The sequence below is a fragment of the Pseudorasbora parva genome, chromosome 6 (assembly GCF_024679245.1).
Source record: "Pseudorasbora parva isolate DD20220531a chromosome 6, ASM2467924v1, whole genome shotgun sequence".
Lineage (NCBI taxonomy): Eukaryota > Metazoa > Chordata > Actinopteri > Cypriniformes > Gobionidae > Pseudorasbora > Pseudorasbora parva.
In genome coordinates, this window is record NC_090177.1 from 11665931 (window position 1) to 11687369 (window position 21439).

Here is a 21439-nt window from a genome sequence, read left to right on the forward strand (position 1 = left end):
GGGAAGGGCAGGGCGCTTTGACGTGACACTGTTTTTACTACGGTACACTTGACTAGCAGAGACAAGTCTGACGGCAACTGCAGGGAATGACTGTAGATAATTTAAGGTAACTGGGCCACCTATTGCTGGATCTGGGACACCCGTAACGTCATTTTGAGATTGCTGGGTGCGAACAAAATAAAATAGCCTAATAATAATCATTTATACGGCTTATCTAGTCTGCTAAATAAATGCTGGTATAGCATATGCAAAAGCTTTTATTGAAATGTAAGTTTTTTTTTTGTATTTAACAAAAAATTGTATGACCAACGGGATGCGAATTCAAGGAGTATTTAGACTTATGGACGAACACAAAATGACGGTACGAGCTCAATATTTTCCCTCCGTCACTGAACGAGATGGTGTTTTTAAAGAGTTAGCTAATTCAGAAATAAAAATTCTGTCATACTCACCATCATGTCCTTCCAAACCTGTAAGATGTTCATTCGCAATGCAATAAATCCCTTTCAGTCCCTCAATTGACAACCTAAGCAACTATGTTCAAGCCCCAGAAAGGTAGTCTAAAGACATCAGTAAAGTAATCCATGTGACTTTAGTGGTTTTAACCTCAGTTTTAAGAAGTGATTTGTTAGCGCAAAAAAAAAAAAAAAAACTAAACAAAACATAATTTACCACTTCATTTTGGCCCACTTCATATTCACATTCAGTGTTGTTGTGGACTTATGTCCAAAGTATACAGTCCGCACACTAGTGGATTTTGTTTTCAAGTGCTCAAGTCACTCGTGGACAGTTTGTGGGCATCCAAAGTATACTTTGGGCTTTACAATACCTACCACGTACGCTTGTCCGTTAAGTCCATGAGACCATATGGTGTCCCATTTGTCATTTTAGTTCACAGAAAGGTTTTTTAAAAGCACCCCGCTTGCCTGCGGTCAATATGCACACCTTTGCGAGCCCGCACTGGTGCGAACTCTGGAGCAGACTTGTTCCAGACTGTCATATGCCACGTTTCCACCGCAGGAACTTTCCCCAGGAACTAGGGACTTTAGGTTGGTACTCTGTGTGTTTCAACCACAGGGACCGGGGTCTAAATGAAGTCCCATAAACGTCCCTAAAGTTCAGGCACATTGTGGGGATTGCTTAACTTGACAGCATTTTATTTCAACCACCATTTTTAAAAGTTGCGGTGCGTGCAGTAAGAGTAGATTGCTATTCGAATCAACAATGGAGTTTAAAAAATACAACTGATGGGCTGACAACGAGATTCAGGCTTTATTAAATTTATTTGCAAAGGACGAAATCCAGCGGGAACTGTAGTCAATGTCCGCAGTCCTACGTCACCGGAATCTTCACGGTATTTTAGACCTCGATGGAAACGCAGACAGCAGCAGGTCTGTGGGAAAAGATGTTCCTGGGAAAAAAAGTTCCTGGGACAAATTGTTCTGGGTAATTTTGGTTGAAACGGGGCTAAAGAACATCAATAAAGTGAGGACTGGTAGGATGACTGCGAGTGTTGAGGGTGCCATTTGGGACAGGGCCGTGTTCACGAGAGCACTGGTGTTGCTTAATTTTTAACTCCAACCGTTGCTTGTATAATGGGGTTGACATGCATTATATGAGCAACGGTTGGAGTTAAAAATCTTCATTTGTGTTCTACTGAAGAAACAAACACACCTACACCTTGAATGCCCTGGGGGTAAACATCACATTTTCATTTTTGGGTGAACTATCCCTTTAAGATATCTTCATTTGTGTTCCAAAGATGAGTGAAAGTCTTTGGGACATGAGGTAGAGTAAATGTAAGAATTAAAATGTACAAATTTACATTTTTGGATAAACAATCCCTTTAATCTGCCGAGTGAATGGTTCAAACAAGGCACTCACACTCCACCTACTGGCCTAACGCGCAACATGCAACAAGAGTCACTGAATTCAAAAAGATTTGAGGCACTGCGATGAGTCAGAAATCCCACCTCTGGCCTGAAGACTCCCAGTCTGCCCCTTCTTATTTTGAGAGGGTATTTAGCAGCATTTGTTGACCACGTTCAGGCAGAATCAACCTCTTATAGGTTACATGTAGTACTGTGGCCATAGATAAAGAGTCATTTGCCTTTTACAGTGTAGAAGTTGTTTTCTTATACTTCCTATCTTAAGTTTTAATAAATCACTAGTTCTGAGCTTTTCATTTAAAAAAAAAAAAAACGAATGACAAAATCTATTAGCATATACAGTAGGCTACTTTCAGAGGTCAAGGTTTTCTTCTTCTCTCAGGTAGGTTTTGAAAGAAGAGGAATCTAGACATACACATTCCTCATTGCAAATAAGAACTAGATTTGGGAGTTGTAGATTCACTTTACTTTTGAGAACACTTCCCTTAAACTTGCCATTTTCTATAACATAAGAAGTCTCATCAGATTTTGCCAGCCACTTACATACCAAAACTAAAGCCAGAGGCTAATTCCTGCTGCTTTCCTTCATTTGCACAATATACGGTGTGCTTGTTTTACAGTGAATCCAAGTCAATAGCCAGAGATTAGTCACTGCTGCCTCCTGCTGCTGGGGACTGGTTGCGCTCGGAAAGGCTGTTGTTTCATGCTGTTAATATTCAGTCACCAACAAACATTTGTGAGAAATAAGACCATAAAAATATTACGTCACATTAAAAAAATAAAGAAATAAGGTTTTTCATGTTATGTGATTTATTATTAATATTATTATTTAAAAAAAAAACAGTATGTGACACGTGAGATCCTATTTAAGGAGATGTTCCTGGGAGATGAGCATTACAGATGTTAAACCGTGGTACAGAATTATATGGCGTGAAATCTAAATCATACACATCTCGCAGCACAACTTTGAACACAAACCTGGTGTTTTCATATCATTCAAGTGATATGTTAGTGTGTGGTGCAATATATGCGTGTTAGAATTAAATATGCACAAAAATATAGTCATGCAGTACTAAAGTACTGAACATACATGTGCAGATTCAACAAAGAGGGGTGTTGATGGACAATATGTAGAATAAGCCGTCTTACAAAATCATTTCCTGTTCTTATGGTGCGATTTGACTAGACTTAGTTTTTTTGCATTCACTTGTGTTCATATGCATGTAAATGTGGGAGACCGGGAGCGCAAGCATATTTGTAGAAGTTTCGCCTTTTGCTGTATATCAGAATTTGGTGTGAATTCATATAGTGAAAAGATGTTTGCCCAACAGAGGCTGTAAATGCCCCATGTTGACCTGTGAAATATATTTTCATGCTTAAAGTGTAGTGTGACCACATCTTTAGGCAGATAGATTTGTAAAACGGGCGTGAACAGCTGCAACAACAAATGGATTGGAGCTTGAAACATTTAAACAGACATGCTCAGTTTTGCCTCTGAAAGGGAATACATAAAAATATAAAATATTCTGTCATTATTTTCTAACCCTCATGCCGTTCCAAACCTGCATGACTTTCTTTCACTGTCATGTCCTGTCCTGGCCACTCTTTTAAATATAATGAAAGTGAATGGGAACAGGACCTGCCAAGCTGGAAAATGACAAAAAAAAGCACCATAAAAGTGGTTGAGAATAAAGTTTTTATTAACTAAAAACCTTGCCAAATGCCTTCTCTCCCGCCACAATGTGGATTAGTATTATTTATAAACTATTGTATATAATTGTTTATATACTATTATACAGTGTTTATTCATATGTTGAATTGGCTTTTTATATTTTCAGTTTTCATTTAAATTTTAGTTGAAGTTTTAGCAATTTAGTTATGTGCTTTTGTCACTTTTATTAGCGTTTTGAATTTGAAATGCACTGTTTTTCTTCAGTTTTAGTTATTTCAATCGGTTGGCAAGATTTTTAAGTTCAGGTTTCATCTAATATTTATATTTTCATCTTTCTTTCAATCACCGAAAATCATCTTTAATAGTTATAGTTTTATTCACTGATGCTTTCACGAGAAGTAGTGAAGTCCAATTCTTGATTTAATCATTTAATCAAATTCTGAACAATTTCAAAAGTCATTATGAATAATTTTATGAAACTTTAAAAGCGTTTTAGTATTGAAAGGTATTTTTATGTCCTTTATAAAGACATAAAGACATTCAGGATCAAGCAAACAGCTGGATAAAATGCTTTTGAATTATATCAATCTAACGTGCAACTGGGCCTGGTTTCTCCCAAGGTTTTGTTCTCCATTTCTGTCACAGATGAAGTTCCTTGAGCTAAACGACTACATTGCCAATTAAACTTGTTCCATAATACCATAAAATTGACAGTTCTTGAACCCAATTGAATCCACACTGAACTGACTTCAGCTGAATAATGATGCTATTGTCTTTTGGAGTTGTTCTGTTTTGTAAATATTGGCAAATAAGGAACAGAGCAGTGTGGCTGTTACACTCTGGGTGTGCATTATTTAATAATAATTCAACGACCCGGAGTCAATTATTCTACTTGAACTACAGTTACCACACGTCAAGACATTGTTCAGATGATGCATTAAGACTAGGGCCGGGACTCGATTAAAAAAATTAATCTAATTAATTAGAGGCTTTGTAATTAATTAATCGAAATTAATCGCATTTTAATCGCATATAAATATTTTACCTGAGAACAATGAGAAGTAATTTTTCACATGCATTTTTAGTATACCATTGAATAATGACTGAATACATAAGCTTAATCAACAAAATATTGTTTATTTATTTCAGTCCAGCAGACCAGCGCAATGTTTGCCATTAAGTGTAGCAAAAGCATATTTGTGATATTTGAGGCTCGATGTGCTGCGGTGATATGCAAATTCCTTGTTGTATAGCTTGCACACAACCGTGCTCTTGACGACGCTTCCATTCTTTCGTTTTTTAAAACAAAATTTCCCATCCACGGGGCCAAGCAAAGCGCTCATCAGCTTCTTCGTTCATGTTCACTCATGCCCTGCGTCTCAATCAGCTCCCTAGTTCACTAGTCAGGGCACTGATCAGGACATAAGTCAATGGGCTGACTCCCTGATCAGTGCCCTGACTACTGAACTAGGGAGCTGATTGAGACGCACCCAAGGTTTGTTGTTGTCTTGACTCCGGAGCGCTAGTTGGTGTTCCAGTATAATCGGTCCGTCGAAACTGATTCATTGAAAAACGTTCCGCGGTGCAAAAATAAATGCGGTTAAATTTTTAATTTTTTTGCGTAATTAATTAACGCGTTAAAGTCACGTAATTAATTAATCTTAATTAACGCGTTAAAGTCCCGGCCCTAATTAAGACATTTGTCAGGTTTTTGTCCTTAAAACGCTCTTGTGTGCAGGACTAATTTCTTACACACCTAAACCCAAGCCTCCGTTGCTAATGCCAAAATATCATTTTAGTGCTAGTAACTGAGGTTTGAGCCATCGATAGCAGACTAATGCAGTTATTAGAGAGAGAGATTAAGGATTTATGTGAATTACCTGAGTCTGTGCTTCTCTCAACAGTGTTTGGCATCAGCGTCTCTACTAATAGCGAAACTGTAAGTTTACCTGCTTCAAGAACAGCAACATTATTACATAGCTAGTGAGAAATGTCATGTAGCTTTTAAGCTGCTAATCTATTTTACTGATCAAATTGGAAAAGCACCGCCGACAACATGTTTCTGTGTGAGTGTGTGTCCGTACTGTATGTGTGTGCATTTGACTGGGAAAGAGAGTATGTGCTTTCATAATAAAACTTAACTTTTTGGCAAAACCATGGAAATAATTTGTCGTTTTAATCCATAGACCGTAAAAAAATATGGACGACGCGACTTCATCTGTTTCCACTGGCCAGAGTTGAAACTTTCAGACGCTCCGCACGGCGCTGACATCTTGGGAGTAGGCGCAGTAGAGAGCAGGAAGTACAGTCGCTATATCAAAAGCCCGCTCACACGCTCAAAGTTGCAGAACAATTAATTATATTGGTGTGAAATAAACAGTTATGGAAATTTAGAAATTAAAGCTAAAGCTCTAATCTACTCCCAAAAATCCGGAAAAAAAGTCAGTTAGTGCCTCAGTGACAACTTCACTCAGAGACGTCGATCTCAGCTGTCAATCATGACGTCACACACGATCATCAAATAACAAACTAAACTTATTTAAAAAAACGAACACTTAAAAAGAAATCATTGTGATGATAACTGCCTACAATGACATAAACTAACTTTGGGGAAAAAATATTTGAAGTGTAATTTGATTGTTTAGTTTGCCTCGCGTCCATTAGAAAACACAGAGGGGCGGCTATACTGGGACCGGTCACCGGGGGGCGATCGAGGCGCGCAAGCTTCAGTATCTGAGAGGGATACAGCAGGCTTGATTGTTTTAATCATAGACTGTAAAAAAATATGGACGTAGTGTCCGTGACGTCACCCATAGGATTCCGATAAGCCGTTCTGAAGCTTAAAGTAGGGGCGAGCTGGGCGTTGCCATCTTGCGAGCGAGTCATCGCGTGTCACTCCCGGTGGGCGGAGCTGAGGTGACACAATGACTATAGACGGCAGATAAATGGCTATCCACCTGTAACCACACCCTTAATTATGCAGAACTTTAAGGCTTTATATAATGTAAACGTAAACAGTTGTCATGAAGATCAAAATTAGCCTTATAGGCCAAAACCACAATTTGTACGAGGCTGTAAACATGTTTTTTTCTGCTGTAAAGTTGGGAATTTTAACATGGGGCTCAATGAGATTCTGCTCCCTTCTGGAGCCTGCCTCTAGTGGCCAGTTGAGGAATTGTAGTTTACATTACTTCTGTATTGGCTTCAAGAGATCGCGGGAGGTTGCCGCTTGGTTTTAATGCTATTGTTTACCATATTTATGTGCTTGGTCAGTGTCGTTGTGTGGTTTGGTTCTTTTGCTGTTGTCGGCTGTAGGGATCTTTAAAATAACCAAATTAATTTGGCGGAGTTATATGGAACTGCAATGTGGTCAAGGCCTGCCTGGATCTACTTTTTCCATGCGTTTCACTAAAAATAATTTCACACCTTAGAACGTTCATCGACCAATCATACTAAAGCATTCAACAGCCCCTCGTGTTCCTCAGAAGAAGGTTTGTAACGTCATGAAGGTGAATAAATGATGACAGAATTAGCTTTTTTTGGGGGGGCCTATTCATTAAGATCAAGCCATTCATTTTCAAATAATCCAAAAGACCTTAATTAGCGAGGTCAGAATGGTTCGGATATGTTTCACTTTAACTTGGAAGTCAGTTCTGCTGGAACATTCACGACTGAAGTCTTTTAATGGATTGTTGATGGACAATATGCAAAACAACATTCAAGATATCAAAAAGCTTTTTATTCCACGTCCTGCACTTTTACTCCTCTCTGTCTCTGTGGTCAGACGAGACGCTAGGGAAAAGCACGTTGCTCTCCAGCGACAGGTTGCTGCCCAGCCCCGCGATGCGGCTGCGCAGCAGGAAGTGAGTCCTCCGCTGAAGCAGCCGCTGCTGCTCCTGTTTGAGCTCCACATAGGAGCGCGAGAACGTGTGGAAGATGGAGGTGACGGGGAACGCCATGAGCAGGATCCCACTGAGGATGCTGCTGAGCGCCACCACCTGTCCGGGGATGCTCCGCGGCACCATGTCGCCATAACCCACCGTCGTCATTGTGATCACGGCCCACCAGTACGTGGCAGGAATGCTACTGAACTCTCGCGTGGCCGCCGCCTCGTTCTCGATCAGGTAGAGGAGCGGGGAGTAAAGCGCTATGGCCACGCAGAGGAAGAGAAGGAGCAGGCCGAACTCCCGCGTGCACCTGCGCGCCGTCAGCCCGAGCGTCTGGAGTCCGAGCGAGTGCCGCGCCAGCCGCATCACATAGAGGATGCGCAACGCCCGCAACACACGGAGCACAAGGCCCACTTTGTCCAGGTAACTGCTGCCCGAGCCCAAGCGCTTCTCCCCCGTGGAGGTGCTGTCCACCACCAGCGTGATGTAGTAGGGCAGGATGGCTATGATGTCGATCAGGTTGAGCGGTCGCCGGAGGAAGGCCAGCTTGCTGCGGTCTTGGATGAAGCGCAGCGTGAACTCCAGCGAGAACCAGGCCACACACACCGTCTCGACTATGAAGATGTTGTAGCACATCTTAGAACATTTCCCCTAAAACAGACAAATGGAAAGTTAAATTAACTAATTAATTATGAATTATTAAATAACTTGCATATATACACAGTTGCAAAAAAAGCATGTGAACCGCTTGCTGCATCGGTGAAAATGTGAATCATTTTAACTAAATAAGAGAGATCATACAAAATGTGTAATTTTTTTATTTAGCTACTGTCATGAATAACATATTTTACATAAAAGATGTTTATATACAGTCTAATAGAGAGAAAAAAGCTAATTTTTAAAAGTTGCACCTGAATGATCCACGGCTGTTTTTGTGTTTTGTATCTTTTGCATTTTTGAACCCTTTCCAGCAGTGATTGAATGATTTTAAGATCCAACTTGTCATGCTGAGTGAGGGGCTCAAACACAACTATTAAAAAAAGGTTCAAACATTCACTGACGCTCCTGAAGGAAACATGACGCATTAAGAGCCGGGGGTGAAAACTTTTTGAAGATCAAGGTCATTTTTACTTCAAATGTCTTCCGGGAAACATGCAAGTATCTTCTGTTGCTTTTGAAGGGCAGAACTAAATAACATTAAAAAAATATTTAAACAAAATAAGAAAAATGTTTCAAAAGTTTTCACCCCCGGCGCCTAATGCGTCGTGTTTCCTTCTGGGGCATCAGTGAATGTTTGAACCTTTTTTTAATAGTTGTGTTTGTGGAAAACTGAAGAATGTGCAGGACCTAGAGGATTTTTCTAAAGAACATTGGCCTGTTTAACCGCTCAGAACAAATAAGACACTCATGAACAGCCATCACAAAACACAAAAAGCTGTGGATCATCAGGTCGTGACAACAGTATTAAGAATCAATGGTTCACAAACTTATAAAATCAGCTATATTAAAATCAGCTATATTTTTTATTATGTGGACTATATGTTAAAAAAATGTTTATGTAAAATATCTTATTCAGGACAGTAATAAATAACGCATTTTGTACAATCTCTAATTTTGTTAAAATTATTCCCATTTTCAAAAATTCTGTAAGCGGTTCACATACTTTTTCTTGCAACTGTGAGTAAATCATACACACTGCCACTCGAGAGTTTGGGGTCAGTAAGAAGAAATCAATACTTTAATTCAGCATGGATGCATTACATAGATCAGAAGTAACAGTAATGTTAATTATAATGTTACATAAGATTACCATTTCAAATAAATGCTGCTCTTTTGAACTACATAATCATCATAGAATCCTGAATAAAAACTGCATCACGGTTTCTTGAGCAGCAAATCATTATATTAGAATGATTTCTGAAGGTCATGTGACACTGAAGACTGGAGGAATGATGCTGAATTGTTATTGTAATAATTTAAATGGTAGTAATATTTTACAATATTAGTCTACTGTATTTTGATCAAACAAACGCAGTGCTGGCGAGCAACAACAACAACAAAACTTCCACATTGTAAAAAGTATAAAGCAACTTAATTTACATGAAACTGACTTTAAAAATTAGTTGAATCTTGTATAACATACAAAAAAAATCCTTTATTAAAGTGGGAGCAATGTAAAAACATATGCTATCATAATATATTTATTAAATAATATTTTATATTTTTAACAATTTTATGTAATTTAATGTTCCTGTTCTTCATTTAATTGTTTATAGTAGTATATTTTACTGTTGCTTTTTCTGTGGGGCCGCCATGCAAAATGTTGTTGTATTGTATTCGGTGACAATAAAAAGTTTGATGTTTTGCATTAAGTGTACTTAAATTCATCATCGTCTTGATTTGTTATGGGGTGTTTGGTATATTGTATGGACAAAAAAAGCTGAAACATACATACTGTAATCATAAAACATATTTAAATATCTTCTTTTGTGAGGATTTTTTTTATACAACTTTGGAATGGGATTATTGTTAGTAAATGATGTCAGAATGTTAACTACCCCTTTAAAAAGCATTCTCTGATCCCAGCCAATATCGTGTTCTCAGTTGCAATACTGCTGGTAGACCATTAGAGGTCGCTGGAGATTAATGAAATGTTCATATCTTACAGTGTTTATTTTAATATATATATATATATATATATATATATATATATAGTCTCACCTCGATCCTCAGATTCGTTCTCATTAAACCCTGGGCTTGCACTTGCACATAAGAAAAATGTGTTGATTGTGGTACAGTCAATTAATTCAGCTCAACTGTGAAAATGGTGCCAATGACTAAGTGCATTGAAAATTACACCTCATTATTTAAATATTTCTTGTATTTATATTTAGCGCTTCCGCACTTGCCTGCATTATTGCATCCGGCATCCAAACGCAAAACACCCCTCAAAAATAAAGCCCATGCCAGACAAACCAAAACTTAATAATAACAATAACCCTCTCGAGATTTTTTTTTTTAACGTTCCAGTTCTTGATTCTGATTGGTCAATAGCTGTGTTTAAGGCTATGACCGCTTCACCCAGCGGTTCTCTGTATTACTGCACTCTGCACTAGGGGTGAAACATATTTAATTTAAGATAAACTGGCATACATTATTTAAAATTAGTTTTGTAGTTCAGGCAAAAACTTATGGCAGTGACTTTTTCGTGTAGAACTTTTTTTTCTCTCAGTGCCGGATGTCATATGGTGACTGAGAAACACACGGAACACTTCACTAAATTATTTAATGGTTAACTGTGTTATTTTTCATGTTAACCAGGTTAATTTTGATCAGAACAATGTACTGTGGCTTTAATTCATCGTGAGCAGCGCGTCAAAAATAGAGCCGGCGCCGAAACGATCGCGGCACTGACGCTTCTGCTCTGCTCCTGCTACGCGCCGCTGCGCTGCCTCTGCTGCCGGTGTGAATACACTCATCTGTTAACATGAGCGCCGAAAAAAATATGCGCTGCTTACGCCCTGCTTACGCAAAAAAAAAGTTCTACCAAGCGGCAACCTCCCGCGATCTCTCTTGAAGCCAATACGGAAGTAATGTAAACTGCAATTCCTTAACTGGCCACTAGGGACAGGCTCCAGAAGGGAGCAGAATCTTATTGAGCCCCATGTTAAAATTCTCAACTTTAAAGCAGAAAAAAACATGTTTACAGCCTCGTACAAATTGTGGTTTTGGCTTATAAGGCTAATGTTGATCTTCATGACAACTCTGAGGGGGGTGAATTTTTTATATAAAGCCTTAAGGTTCTGCATAATTAAGGGCGTGGTTACAAGTGGATAGCCATTTCTCCACCGTCTATAGTTATTGCGTCATCTCAGCTCCACGCACATCCCGCCTTTTTCTGTTATCCGGGAGTGACACGCGTTGACCCGCTCACAAGATGGCAACGCCCAGCTCGCCCCTACTTTAAGCTTCAGAACGGCTTATCAGAATCCTATGGGTGACGTCACGGACACTACGTCCATATTTTTTTACAGTCTATAAGTTCTACACAAAAACCTGTCACTGCCATAAGTTTTTGCCTGAACTACAAAAACTAATTTTAAATAATGTATGCCAATTTAGCTTAAATTAAATATGAATTAAAATATGTATATATTATAACTATATGCTGGAATAAAAACAGAAACGATAAACAAAAGCACGTGGTGTCACAGGCAGTGTTCTTCAGAGTGCACCTGGAAAAACATGATCCTTGTCTCATCGTGAAGATTGAGAAGCACACAGTTCTCTTTGATCCACACAATTTGCTTTATAAAGACTTGCAAGTGAAGGAAAAAGTATGGGAGGAAGTTGGTGAGCGTGAGCGGCTCTTGGTGCTGATGGTAAGTCATTTTAAAGTGTTTTTGACAATCTTTCGTTGTCTCACGAACGAACAACCAAATATGGATAGGGTAATAGAATGTACACACATTAATATAGCACACATACAGTAGTACATGTAGATAGACTATTATGTGCGTTATTTTGTCATTTAAAAAAAAACGTTTTTAGATAATTTGCTCATTTAGCCTACAATATTAGCCTGACAAGCCAGACCCACCTCAAGATGTTTGGTCTGGAAACTCACCATAGACAGCTCAATCCGAGGGGCGGGATAAACGGTTGTCTTTCAAACTCCCTCTGCACGCAATAGGATAGCGCTACACCAACCGGAGCAACGACGGTGAAGGGGAGCTCGCTGACTGATTAAACATTCTCCGTATCCGGTCGGCTAAACTCCGAACACATCTTCCCTTTTTAAGAATGACTTCAGTGCCGCTCTTTGTTCTTTTCTCAGAGGAAAGCTTAACTCCAAGTCTTCCGGAGGCGCGGGCAGAGCTGATTCGAAAGACCGCCGCCATTCGCCAGTTTCTGTGTTACTAGAAGCACGCAAACGCAACTCGGCCGTCGTCATTATGGCCCCGCCCGCCCACTCTATACACGATGTGATTGGGCCGTCCAGATTCTGAGGAATACAGCTCAGATAGGAATTGAGAGTGCCTAGCCGACACTTGCGGGCAAATTAAATTTGCTGCCGCTAGGGTGCGTCTAGATTTCTAGGCTACTACAATATATCATTAAGAAGTTTCCTCTTAGTTATAACAGTTATTTATGAATTATTTTTAAGAGGTTTATGATGGGCAATGCATGTAAATTTGATGCCTATCCAATATTTCAAGACAATTTCCTGAAGTTTCTCTTTTTACCAGTGTGCTTTTCATGGACATATAGTGCGATGGCCTTTCTTCTATCAAAAACATAAAAAAACATCAGAAACAAGTGAAACGATTTTTTTAAATAAAATTAGCTTCATGATAAATCTTTGCTTTATTTCCATTTCAAATACATTAAAGAGAGTACTCTGTACACAACTGCGCGCGACAAACGCTGCCTGTGTGAAAGCAAAAAGTGCGCGCGCTGCTACTGCTTTACACACGCGCTGCTTCGGCGCTGCCTACGCCCTGCTTACGCGTGCAGTGTGAAGCCGGCGTAACTGCGCTCATTGTCAGTTGCTTCATGTTCCCGTGTTCACGCAACAAGTTTCAGTCCTTTCAATAGGTTAAGTCTTTGCTATTGAATGAGTCGCTCATTAAGACAGTCTTTGCTGCGATCTAATAGTGTTATAATGTAACTTCTGCGGACACTGATCAGAATGGAGAACATTTATATATCAGCATTTGCTGTTCACGTTCAGGGACTATTTTTTTTCCGGCGGAAGAAAGACTTTTGTTGATTTTACTTCATGAAAGTTGCATTGATACATATATTTTAGCTTTAATATTTGTATTGTGTGGTAACAATACATTTTATAAAAGCAATAAGCCCCTTGAAGCCATGGTTTACAGTGAATTTATAACAGCTCCGCGGCGTGCCTAACAACGCCCCTTTAGCTGTTATAAATTCACTGTAAAGCACAGCTTCTTGGGGTTTATTGCTTTATATTATTATTATGAAGATACAATTAAAACCACTGGTCAAAATGTCACCAAGATGTAACAATAGATTATTAATAAATGTAACAATATAATTTGGATTTGTCAGTTCAGAAAATTCCTAAAGAGTCTTGTTTCCTCACAGTAGATTACCATAAATAGCCTGTGACATACACAAAGGACATAATTTATGAAAATGGAAGGAGACTATCATGCTGGTGCTATGTTGTTTTAAAGCGTAATTGAATTTTCTATGCTCTGTTTTTCTCTGTTCCAGGGGCAGCCATTTTAATTATTCCAGTGACTGATGTGAGCAGAGACAATGGGTGTCTTAATTCAATTAGAGAAAGAGCTGGTTTAATGTGCGACTCAGTCGAATCGCTACAAATGATTTCTGGAAAAAGATGACCTCTCCTGTAGCTGAAGCAGATTTCCTCTGGTTGAGCAGAACGATTGTGAACGGGTCTTGGAGCTTGATGAATTTAAGTAAGTGCTCGATCTTGCTCCTTGAGTTCTGAGACACCTGGCTGTAATTTTCAAGTGAACGTAAAGACCTCAATTAGCTCGTTTTTATGTGTTTGAGATTCGACTACAGGAAGCTAGATCATCTGCTGGCAGCAAACCTGAATTCAAGTATTTTTAGGGATGCACTATAATATCACTACCTTATCAGTTACTGGTCAATATTAGAGTTTTTTTTATTGATCAGAATCAGTTGTCATTGGACATTTAATTGTGCATGATGCATGCTATTTTCCCTTATTTTTACATTTATATTATACGTCTACTAATGGTAACAAAGTTATTCTTTAAAAATGAATAATTTAATAGCATCATTAAATGTAATTTTTAGCAAATCTCAAAGTTAATGTTTTTTTGTTATAGATGTCATCACATGATTTGATGTTAAAATTAACTTGCAATATTTATAATGAATGTTTTTTTTACTTAGCCAGTAGTGTAAAACATTATTAACATTTAAAAGAACAGTTTTTTTATTTGAATATATTGTAAAATGTAATTTATTCCTGTTATCAAAGCTGATTTTTTTCAGCGTTATTCCTCCAGTCTTAAGTGTCACATGACCCTTCAGAAATCATTCTAATATGATTTAATGCTCAAGAGATATTTAAGATTATCAATGTTGAAAACAGCTGTGCTGCTTCATATTTTTGTAGAAGCCATGATATATTTTTTTCAGGATTCTAATAGAAAGTTCCAAAGAACAACATTTATTTGAAATAGAAATCTTTTGTAAAGTCTTTGCTGACAATTGAACGCATCCTTGCTGAATAAGAGTTAAATTCAATAAATAATAGTTTTTTTCAAATAAATCCCAAACTTTTGAAGGGTATTAGATACTTACACTCTCCTCCTCCTCTCTCATAGCAGGCATGGTGCTTATGGAGAGGTTGATGGCTGTTATCGTGACAAACAGGACCGACAGGCAGGCGAAAATCTTCCCCGGCAGGCCAGAGTGAGGCTTCTCAACCATGTCTCTTAGTTTTTCCATGCAGTGGCCAAGACGAGACTCCCCGGCCAAACCGCTTTCGGTGTCATCCTCATCGACCTCGTCCTCCTCCTCCCGCTCTAGCTCATCACACTCTTCCACGCGCTGCAGGAGGCGTCGCCGACAGCACCATTCCAAGCTTTCCTCCGGGACGCCCCAGTAGAGGAGCTCTTCTTGGAACGACAGTGCGCACATCTCGCGCAGAGAGCGCAGCTTCCCGGCGCGCAGGAAGGTGAGGATGGTCCGGAAGGCGCAGGGGCTGCGGTCGAAGAAGAACTCGTTGTGGACCACGTCGTAGTCGTCGCACACCCGCATGATCTCGTCGAAACTGCTGCACAGACGCAACTGGCCCAGGCGCGAGAGGGGGAAGTCGTCCAGCGTGGTCCAGGGAAGCTGGTACCGGAGGCCGCCCACGTTAATGATGACATGCAGCCGCTGGCCACAGGACGGCAGGTTTCCGTTGTCGTCGGGATGGAGCACATCGGTGATGTTGGGGTCGGACGGAGGTAGTCGTTGCGCTCGTTTATAATAAACGCCCTTTAGGGCCTCTTTCTCCTGGATGGGCGGAGCGTTCAGAGAGGTGTCCGAGGTGCAACTTAAAGCGCTGTAGTCGTAATCCGAACCATCCCCTGCCAGTAAAGTCATCTTTCATCGGCCACCTCCACCTCAGCGGCTGTCACATGCCTGTAGTCCAGCGCTTCCTCTCAAAGAGTGACCTGCTCAGTGAGAAGGGGAACGTCAGGTTAGTGATCAAAGCTTTATGATTTAGAATGCTAGTGCAATTTTATGGTCACTATAAACACTTGACATCTGAGTGACATCTATCTATCTATCTATCCATCCATCCATCCATCCATCCATCCATCCATCCATCCATCCATCCATCCATCCATCCATCCATCCATCCATCCATCTATCTATCTATCTATCTATCTATCTATCTATCTATCTATCTATCTATCTATCTATCTATCTATCTATCTATCTATCTATCTGTCTGTCTGTCTGTCTGTCTGTCTGTCTGTCTGTCTGTCTGTCTGTCTGTCTGTCTGTCTGTCTCTGTGTCTGTCTGTCTGTCTGTCTGTCCTGTCTGTCTGTGTGTCTGTCTGTCTGTCTGTCTGTCTGTCTGTCTGTCTGTCTGTCTGTGTGTCTGTCTGTGTGTCTGTCTGTGTGTGTGTCTGTCTGTCTGTCTGTCTGTCTGTCTGTCTATCTATCTATCTATCTATCTATCTATCTATCTATCGGATATACCAGCCAAGCAAAAATGTGTTGAACAATAATTTATAAGTTGTAAAAGTGGACATAATTTTACACAGAAAAGGTTATTAAGCAGTTTTAATAATAGTTATACATTTTAAAGAAAAAAAGTTTTATTTCTGGTAATCATCATTATGCCACATATGCCACATCAGTGCTGTCGATGAAGCGTACAGTACTTAACCCAGAATATTTCTTTTAAAACGGGCTATACGATAAAATGTTTGTGGCACATCATACCAACAAAAAAAAACATTTTAGGACACTTTCAAAGAGATTAATGAACTTAGGCACTAAAATGAAAAACCTATCCGGAAGAGGTAACGAGAATGCTATTACAATAAGTGGTTGCCCGTGAGATGATCGGCTGGGCTGATGACATCACTCGTGTCCCTCTTCCTCTGTAATGCACTAAAAAGTACTTTCTAATGGACACAAACCTTCCGGGTTTTTCTAATCAATAATCCTGCTGTTTACTTTTTGGGGAATACTCAAGAGTGCAGTCGTCAATTCCCCTGATTTGATTGGGTGTCTCCAATGCACACATTTGTTCAAAATGAGGGACAAGACTGTTATGGAGTTCAAGAGTTTTTAGAAAACCTGATGCTATTTCAGCTGTTTTCATGCTAATACCTTCAAACTTTTGACCAATCGTTTGCATTTCTTGATTTTCACCCTAAAGGGCCTTATCTGCATCACTTTCATCTGCTGTTTTCAGGAGCATCTGGACCCTTCAGATAAGATGCTTTATGTTCTGACTTGTTGCGTGGGCCCTGCTGATGAATGAACCCTGGCGAAACAAGTTAACAAAATGACTTGGCACGCAACAACCTAGCCTGTGATAGCCCGCAACAGGAAGTCTCCCCATCCAACTAAGAGTGTGAAAATGAATAACTCAAGTGCTTCCAACACCTCTTTTTCGAACTCATCTCAAATGTTCACCTACACAACAAGTGGAGTATTATGAACCTTCGACACCTTTCTTGCAATGCCGCAATGTGAATCCAAATGATAAAACTAATATATTTGTCTCTCCATCCGCAATCAATCCATCGTCCACCCACCCATCCATCCATCCATCTATCCACCCATCCATCCATCATCTTTAATGCTTACATTTTTGTGTCCTGTCTGCTACCCGATTCAAATTCAGGAATTCAAATGGAATTGAAAAGTCACTCTCAATTCAATTCCGAATGGCACACAACACTGCTCCCAGATGCTTCATACCCTCCATGGCCAGTGTCCAAACTAATTAAATTAATTACCATGATTAAGCTGTAATGGGTTCACAAGTTACAAATTAGTGTCTGCGGCCCTGTGTGTTCAGGCACCAATCACCGGCCAAGATGGGAGCCTTCGGATTGCTAAAATCAGGAAGCGAGTGCGTCACTGCATGCTTATTAAGCACCTGCACTGTCAGTCGCCACGAGATAATGATTATGCTTGGCCTTTTGTTTCCGACCTGTCAAATTAATCGTGTGCCAACCGCTGGGCTGCTGAAGAGTGTCCGCTCCCTTTACTGGCTTTATCTTCCTCTCATGCCGGCCTTTATCTTTAGGAGGGTTGAGTGTCAAAGGAGGAGTGAAATGAGAATAAGTGGATGAGAGAAAGAGGTCAACAAATTCCACACAGTGACAGGAAGAAGAGGTTGGGAAGAGGAACATACGTCTTTGGAAAATGGCGACTGGTGGCTTTTTAAGCTGATGAAAAAATTTGCCCGTTTCCAAAGAATAGACAACAACAAAAAAAAAAAACATCTGAAAAGTGGTATTAAAATATAGTGCACACCAAAATGAAAAATTCTCATGACTCTTTTTGTGTAAAACGAAACTGGAAAAAAAGAAAAAGTTTTCCATAAAAGTAAAGCATATTGTGGCTAGCTCAAAAATTGAACACCATAAAAAAGGTCTCCCGTTTATTGCAGTGATTTTTGTATACACCGATCAAGCATAACATTATGACCACTTACAGGTGAAGTGAATAACACTGATTATCTCTTCATCACGGCACCTGTTAGTGGGTGGGATATATTAGGCAGCAAGTGAACATTTTGTCCTCAAAGTTGATGTGTTGGAAACAGGAAAAATGGGCAAGTGTAAGGATTTGAGCGAGTTTGACAAGGGCCAAATTGTGATGTCAGGGTGCCCATGCTGACCCCTGTCCACCACCGAATGTGCCAACAGTGAGCATCAGAACTGGACCATGGAGCAAGGGAAGAAGGTGGCCTGGTCTGATGAATCACGTTTTCTTTTGCATCATGTGGATGGCCGGGTGGGTGTGTGTTGCTTACCTAGGCAACACATGGCACCAGGATGCACTATGGGAAGAAGGCAAGCCAGCGGACGCAGTGTGATGTTTTGGGCAATGTTCCACTTGAAAACCTTGGGTTCTGCCATCCATGTGGATGTTGATTTGACAGGTACCACCTACCTAAGCATTGTTGCAGACCACGTACACCATTTAAACGTACTCGACTGTATTGAGATCTGGGGAATTTGGAGGCCAAGTCAACACCTCAAACTCATTGTTGTGCTCCTCAAACCATTCCTGAACCATTTTTACTTTGTGGCAGGACGCATTATCCTGCTCAAAGAGGCCACCACCACTGTGGGATGTGCTGAACAAACAAGTCTGATCCATGAAGGCCCCAGTTCTCTGGATCTATTAATCCTGACACAAATCACAAACAAGTGGCCTCTTTGAGAGTGAATCGCCCTGATTTTCTCTCCCATGCAGTTACACTGGGAGAATGAAATTGAGAAAGAAAATCACAGCAGGGGGTGCTCACCCTGTGGTTTATGTGGGTCCTAACAAAGCGGCAACCTCCTGCGATCTCTCTTGAAGCCAATACAGAAGTAATGTAAACTGCAATTCCTCAACTGGCCACTAGGGACAGGCTCCAGAAGGGAGCAGAATCTCATTGAGCCCCATGTTAAAATTCCCAACTTTACAGCAAAAAAAAAAACATGTTTACAGCCTCGTACAAATTGTGTTTTTGCCTATACAGTAATTTTTGACCTTCATGACAACTGTGAGGGGGGTGAATTTTTTTATAACTCATTCGTTTATGTTACATAAAGCCTTAAAGTTCTGCATAATTAAGGGCGTGGTTACTTTGAGTGACAGGTGGATAGCCATCTATCTGCCATCTATAGTCATTGCGTCACATAAGCTCCGCCCACATCCCGCCTTTTTGCCCATTTTCTGTTATCCGGGAGTGACATGCGATGACTCGCTCGCAAGATGGCAATGCCCAGCTCGCCTTTTAGTTTCAGAACAGCTCATTGCAATCCTATGGGTGACGTCACGGACACACCATCCATATTTTTTTTACAGTCTATGGTCCTAACACTCCAGTATAGTGATGGGGACACTGTACTGTCAAAGAGCCCCGTCCTTCGGATGAGACGTTAAACCGAGGTCCTGACTCTCTGTGGTCATTCAAAATCCTATGGCACTTCTCATAAAGAGTAGGGGTGTAACCCCGGTGTCCTGGCCAAATTCCCTCGATTGGCCCTTACCAATCATGGCCTCCTAATAATCCCCATTCACTGAACTGGCTCTATCACCCTCTCTCCTCTCCACCTCTCGCTGGTGTGTGGGGAGCGCACTGGCACTGTTGTACAGTGGCTGCCGTCGGATCATCCAAGTGGATGCTGCAAACTTATGGTGGTTGAGGAGAGGGTGTACAGTAGTACATATGAAAGTGCTATACAAATGTCCATTCATTCATTCATTCATTCATTCATTCATTCATTCATTCATTCATTCATTCATTCATTCATTCATTCATTCATTCATTCATTCATTCATCCATTCACATTATACAATAAAATAGTACAACATAGGCTACATTTACGTTAATTCAGATAGATTTGAAATCAACTTTTTCATTTAAAAATATACTTCATCCACACCAGCATTTTCCAAAAGGTTCAGATCCTCACTAAAACACGCTAAATAAAAGCGACATACATAAATACATAAAAGCTCCCTGAGATGATTCAGACAGAACAGACATAATAAAGTTATCATGCTATTCTTCTCACCGTTCACTGATGCATCCAGGTCGCTGTCACTTAAATCATGATATGTTTGATCTGAATTTCTGTACATTTCAGTTCATTCTACTTTGCATTCAAATTTAACATTTTTGTCTTATTTTCAAGACAAAAAAAACAAACAAATATCTCATAACATTTTTTTTTTTACATTAAATCGTTCAGATTTTTTTTCTTCTTGTTTTAAGCAGAAAGGGCTAGATTTACTAAACAGGGCAAATTAGTGTGAGAACGCATTCTAAAAAAGTGCAGATAGGAGTGAAAAGTTCAGCGCGTGATCTACTGACAACGCTCAATTTAAAGCACACAGATGCAGCCGGATCATTTCCATAATAAAACCCCAAAATAGGGTTTGCGCTGGCACAAGTTGTTAGTAAATCTGTTTTTTTTAAGAAACCAAGCAATATCTAATTTTGTTGCTCAAGCAACTATACTTTGATTTAAGAGAGTAGTTTAGATATTTGTACTGGAAAAAAGATAAAAATACTCAGGAAGAACATCCTTTTTTTGCAGTGAATTGCTATTCTTCTTACTGTTGGTACCTCAATTCAAATTAATTTCAAATTCAGTATTTTAATTTGAGATTTAAAAGGTTTTCTCAATTCAATTCTGAATGGTGCACAGCCTTGTCATAACAGTACCATAGAAATAGTCCATATGACTTTTGCATCATATTCTAAGTGTTCAGAAGCAATACAGTAGTTTTGTTGGTTATGAGACAGGTAATATATTTTATTGACAATGATTCTTGATATGCTATGTTTGAAAATCTATGATTTTTGGTGACTATACTTTCTAATGACTTCAATTTCAATTATTGTATTACCTCAGAGGACTTGGAATAAAGCATGTGCGTCATATACTTCTTTAATGTATGTTCATGGTCTCAGAATTTCATTGTTTAAAGTGTTATTCCCAATACTCATCCAAGAAAATCAACGGGTTTGGAACAACAAGCGGATGAGTAAATGATGACAGTTTTCTGTTTGGTGAACTATTCCTTTTAAGGAACCACGGATGGACAGAATGAAAGAGTATGCGAGAAAAGAGCGACCCTTTGAACTGCAGCACTGGTAACAGTGAGTTTCAAGCGTATACTTCTCTCTGACGCAGCGAGATCACAGCTTTGCTCCAGGGCTTTTTCTCCAGATTGCCTCTGAGTCACAGGACTGTGATTCTGCCAGTAAC

The 21439-nt window shown here is 39.8% G+C and overlaps 1 protein-coding gene across 3 annotated transcripts in view; it reads right to left on the reverse strand.

Annotated features, from left to right (window-relative positions):
• Nucleotides 1–7278: 7278 nt before the first annotated feature.
• Nucleotides 7279–21439, reverse strand: part of kcng1 (potassium voltage-gated channel, subfamily G, member 1) — a 103027-nt gene continuing 88866 nt past the window's right edge. For all 3 annotated transcript variants that reach the window (XM_067445630.1, XM_067445628.1, XM_067445629.1), the window contains 2 exons: nt 14787–15646; nt 7279–8099 (listed from right to left, as the gene is read on the reverse strand). In XM_067445630.1, the coding sequence (XP_067301731.1) occupies nt 7320–8099; nt 14787–15575 (1569 nt within the window). In that variant the 5' untranslated portion in view covers nt 15576–15646 and the 3' untranslated portion in view covers nt 7279–7319. The remainder of the gene's footprint in view (nt 8100–14786; nt 15647–21439) is intronic.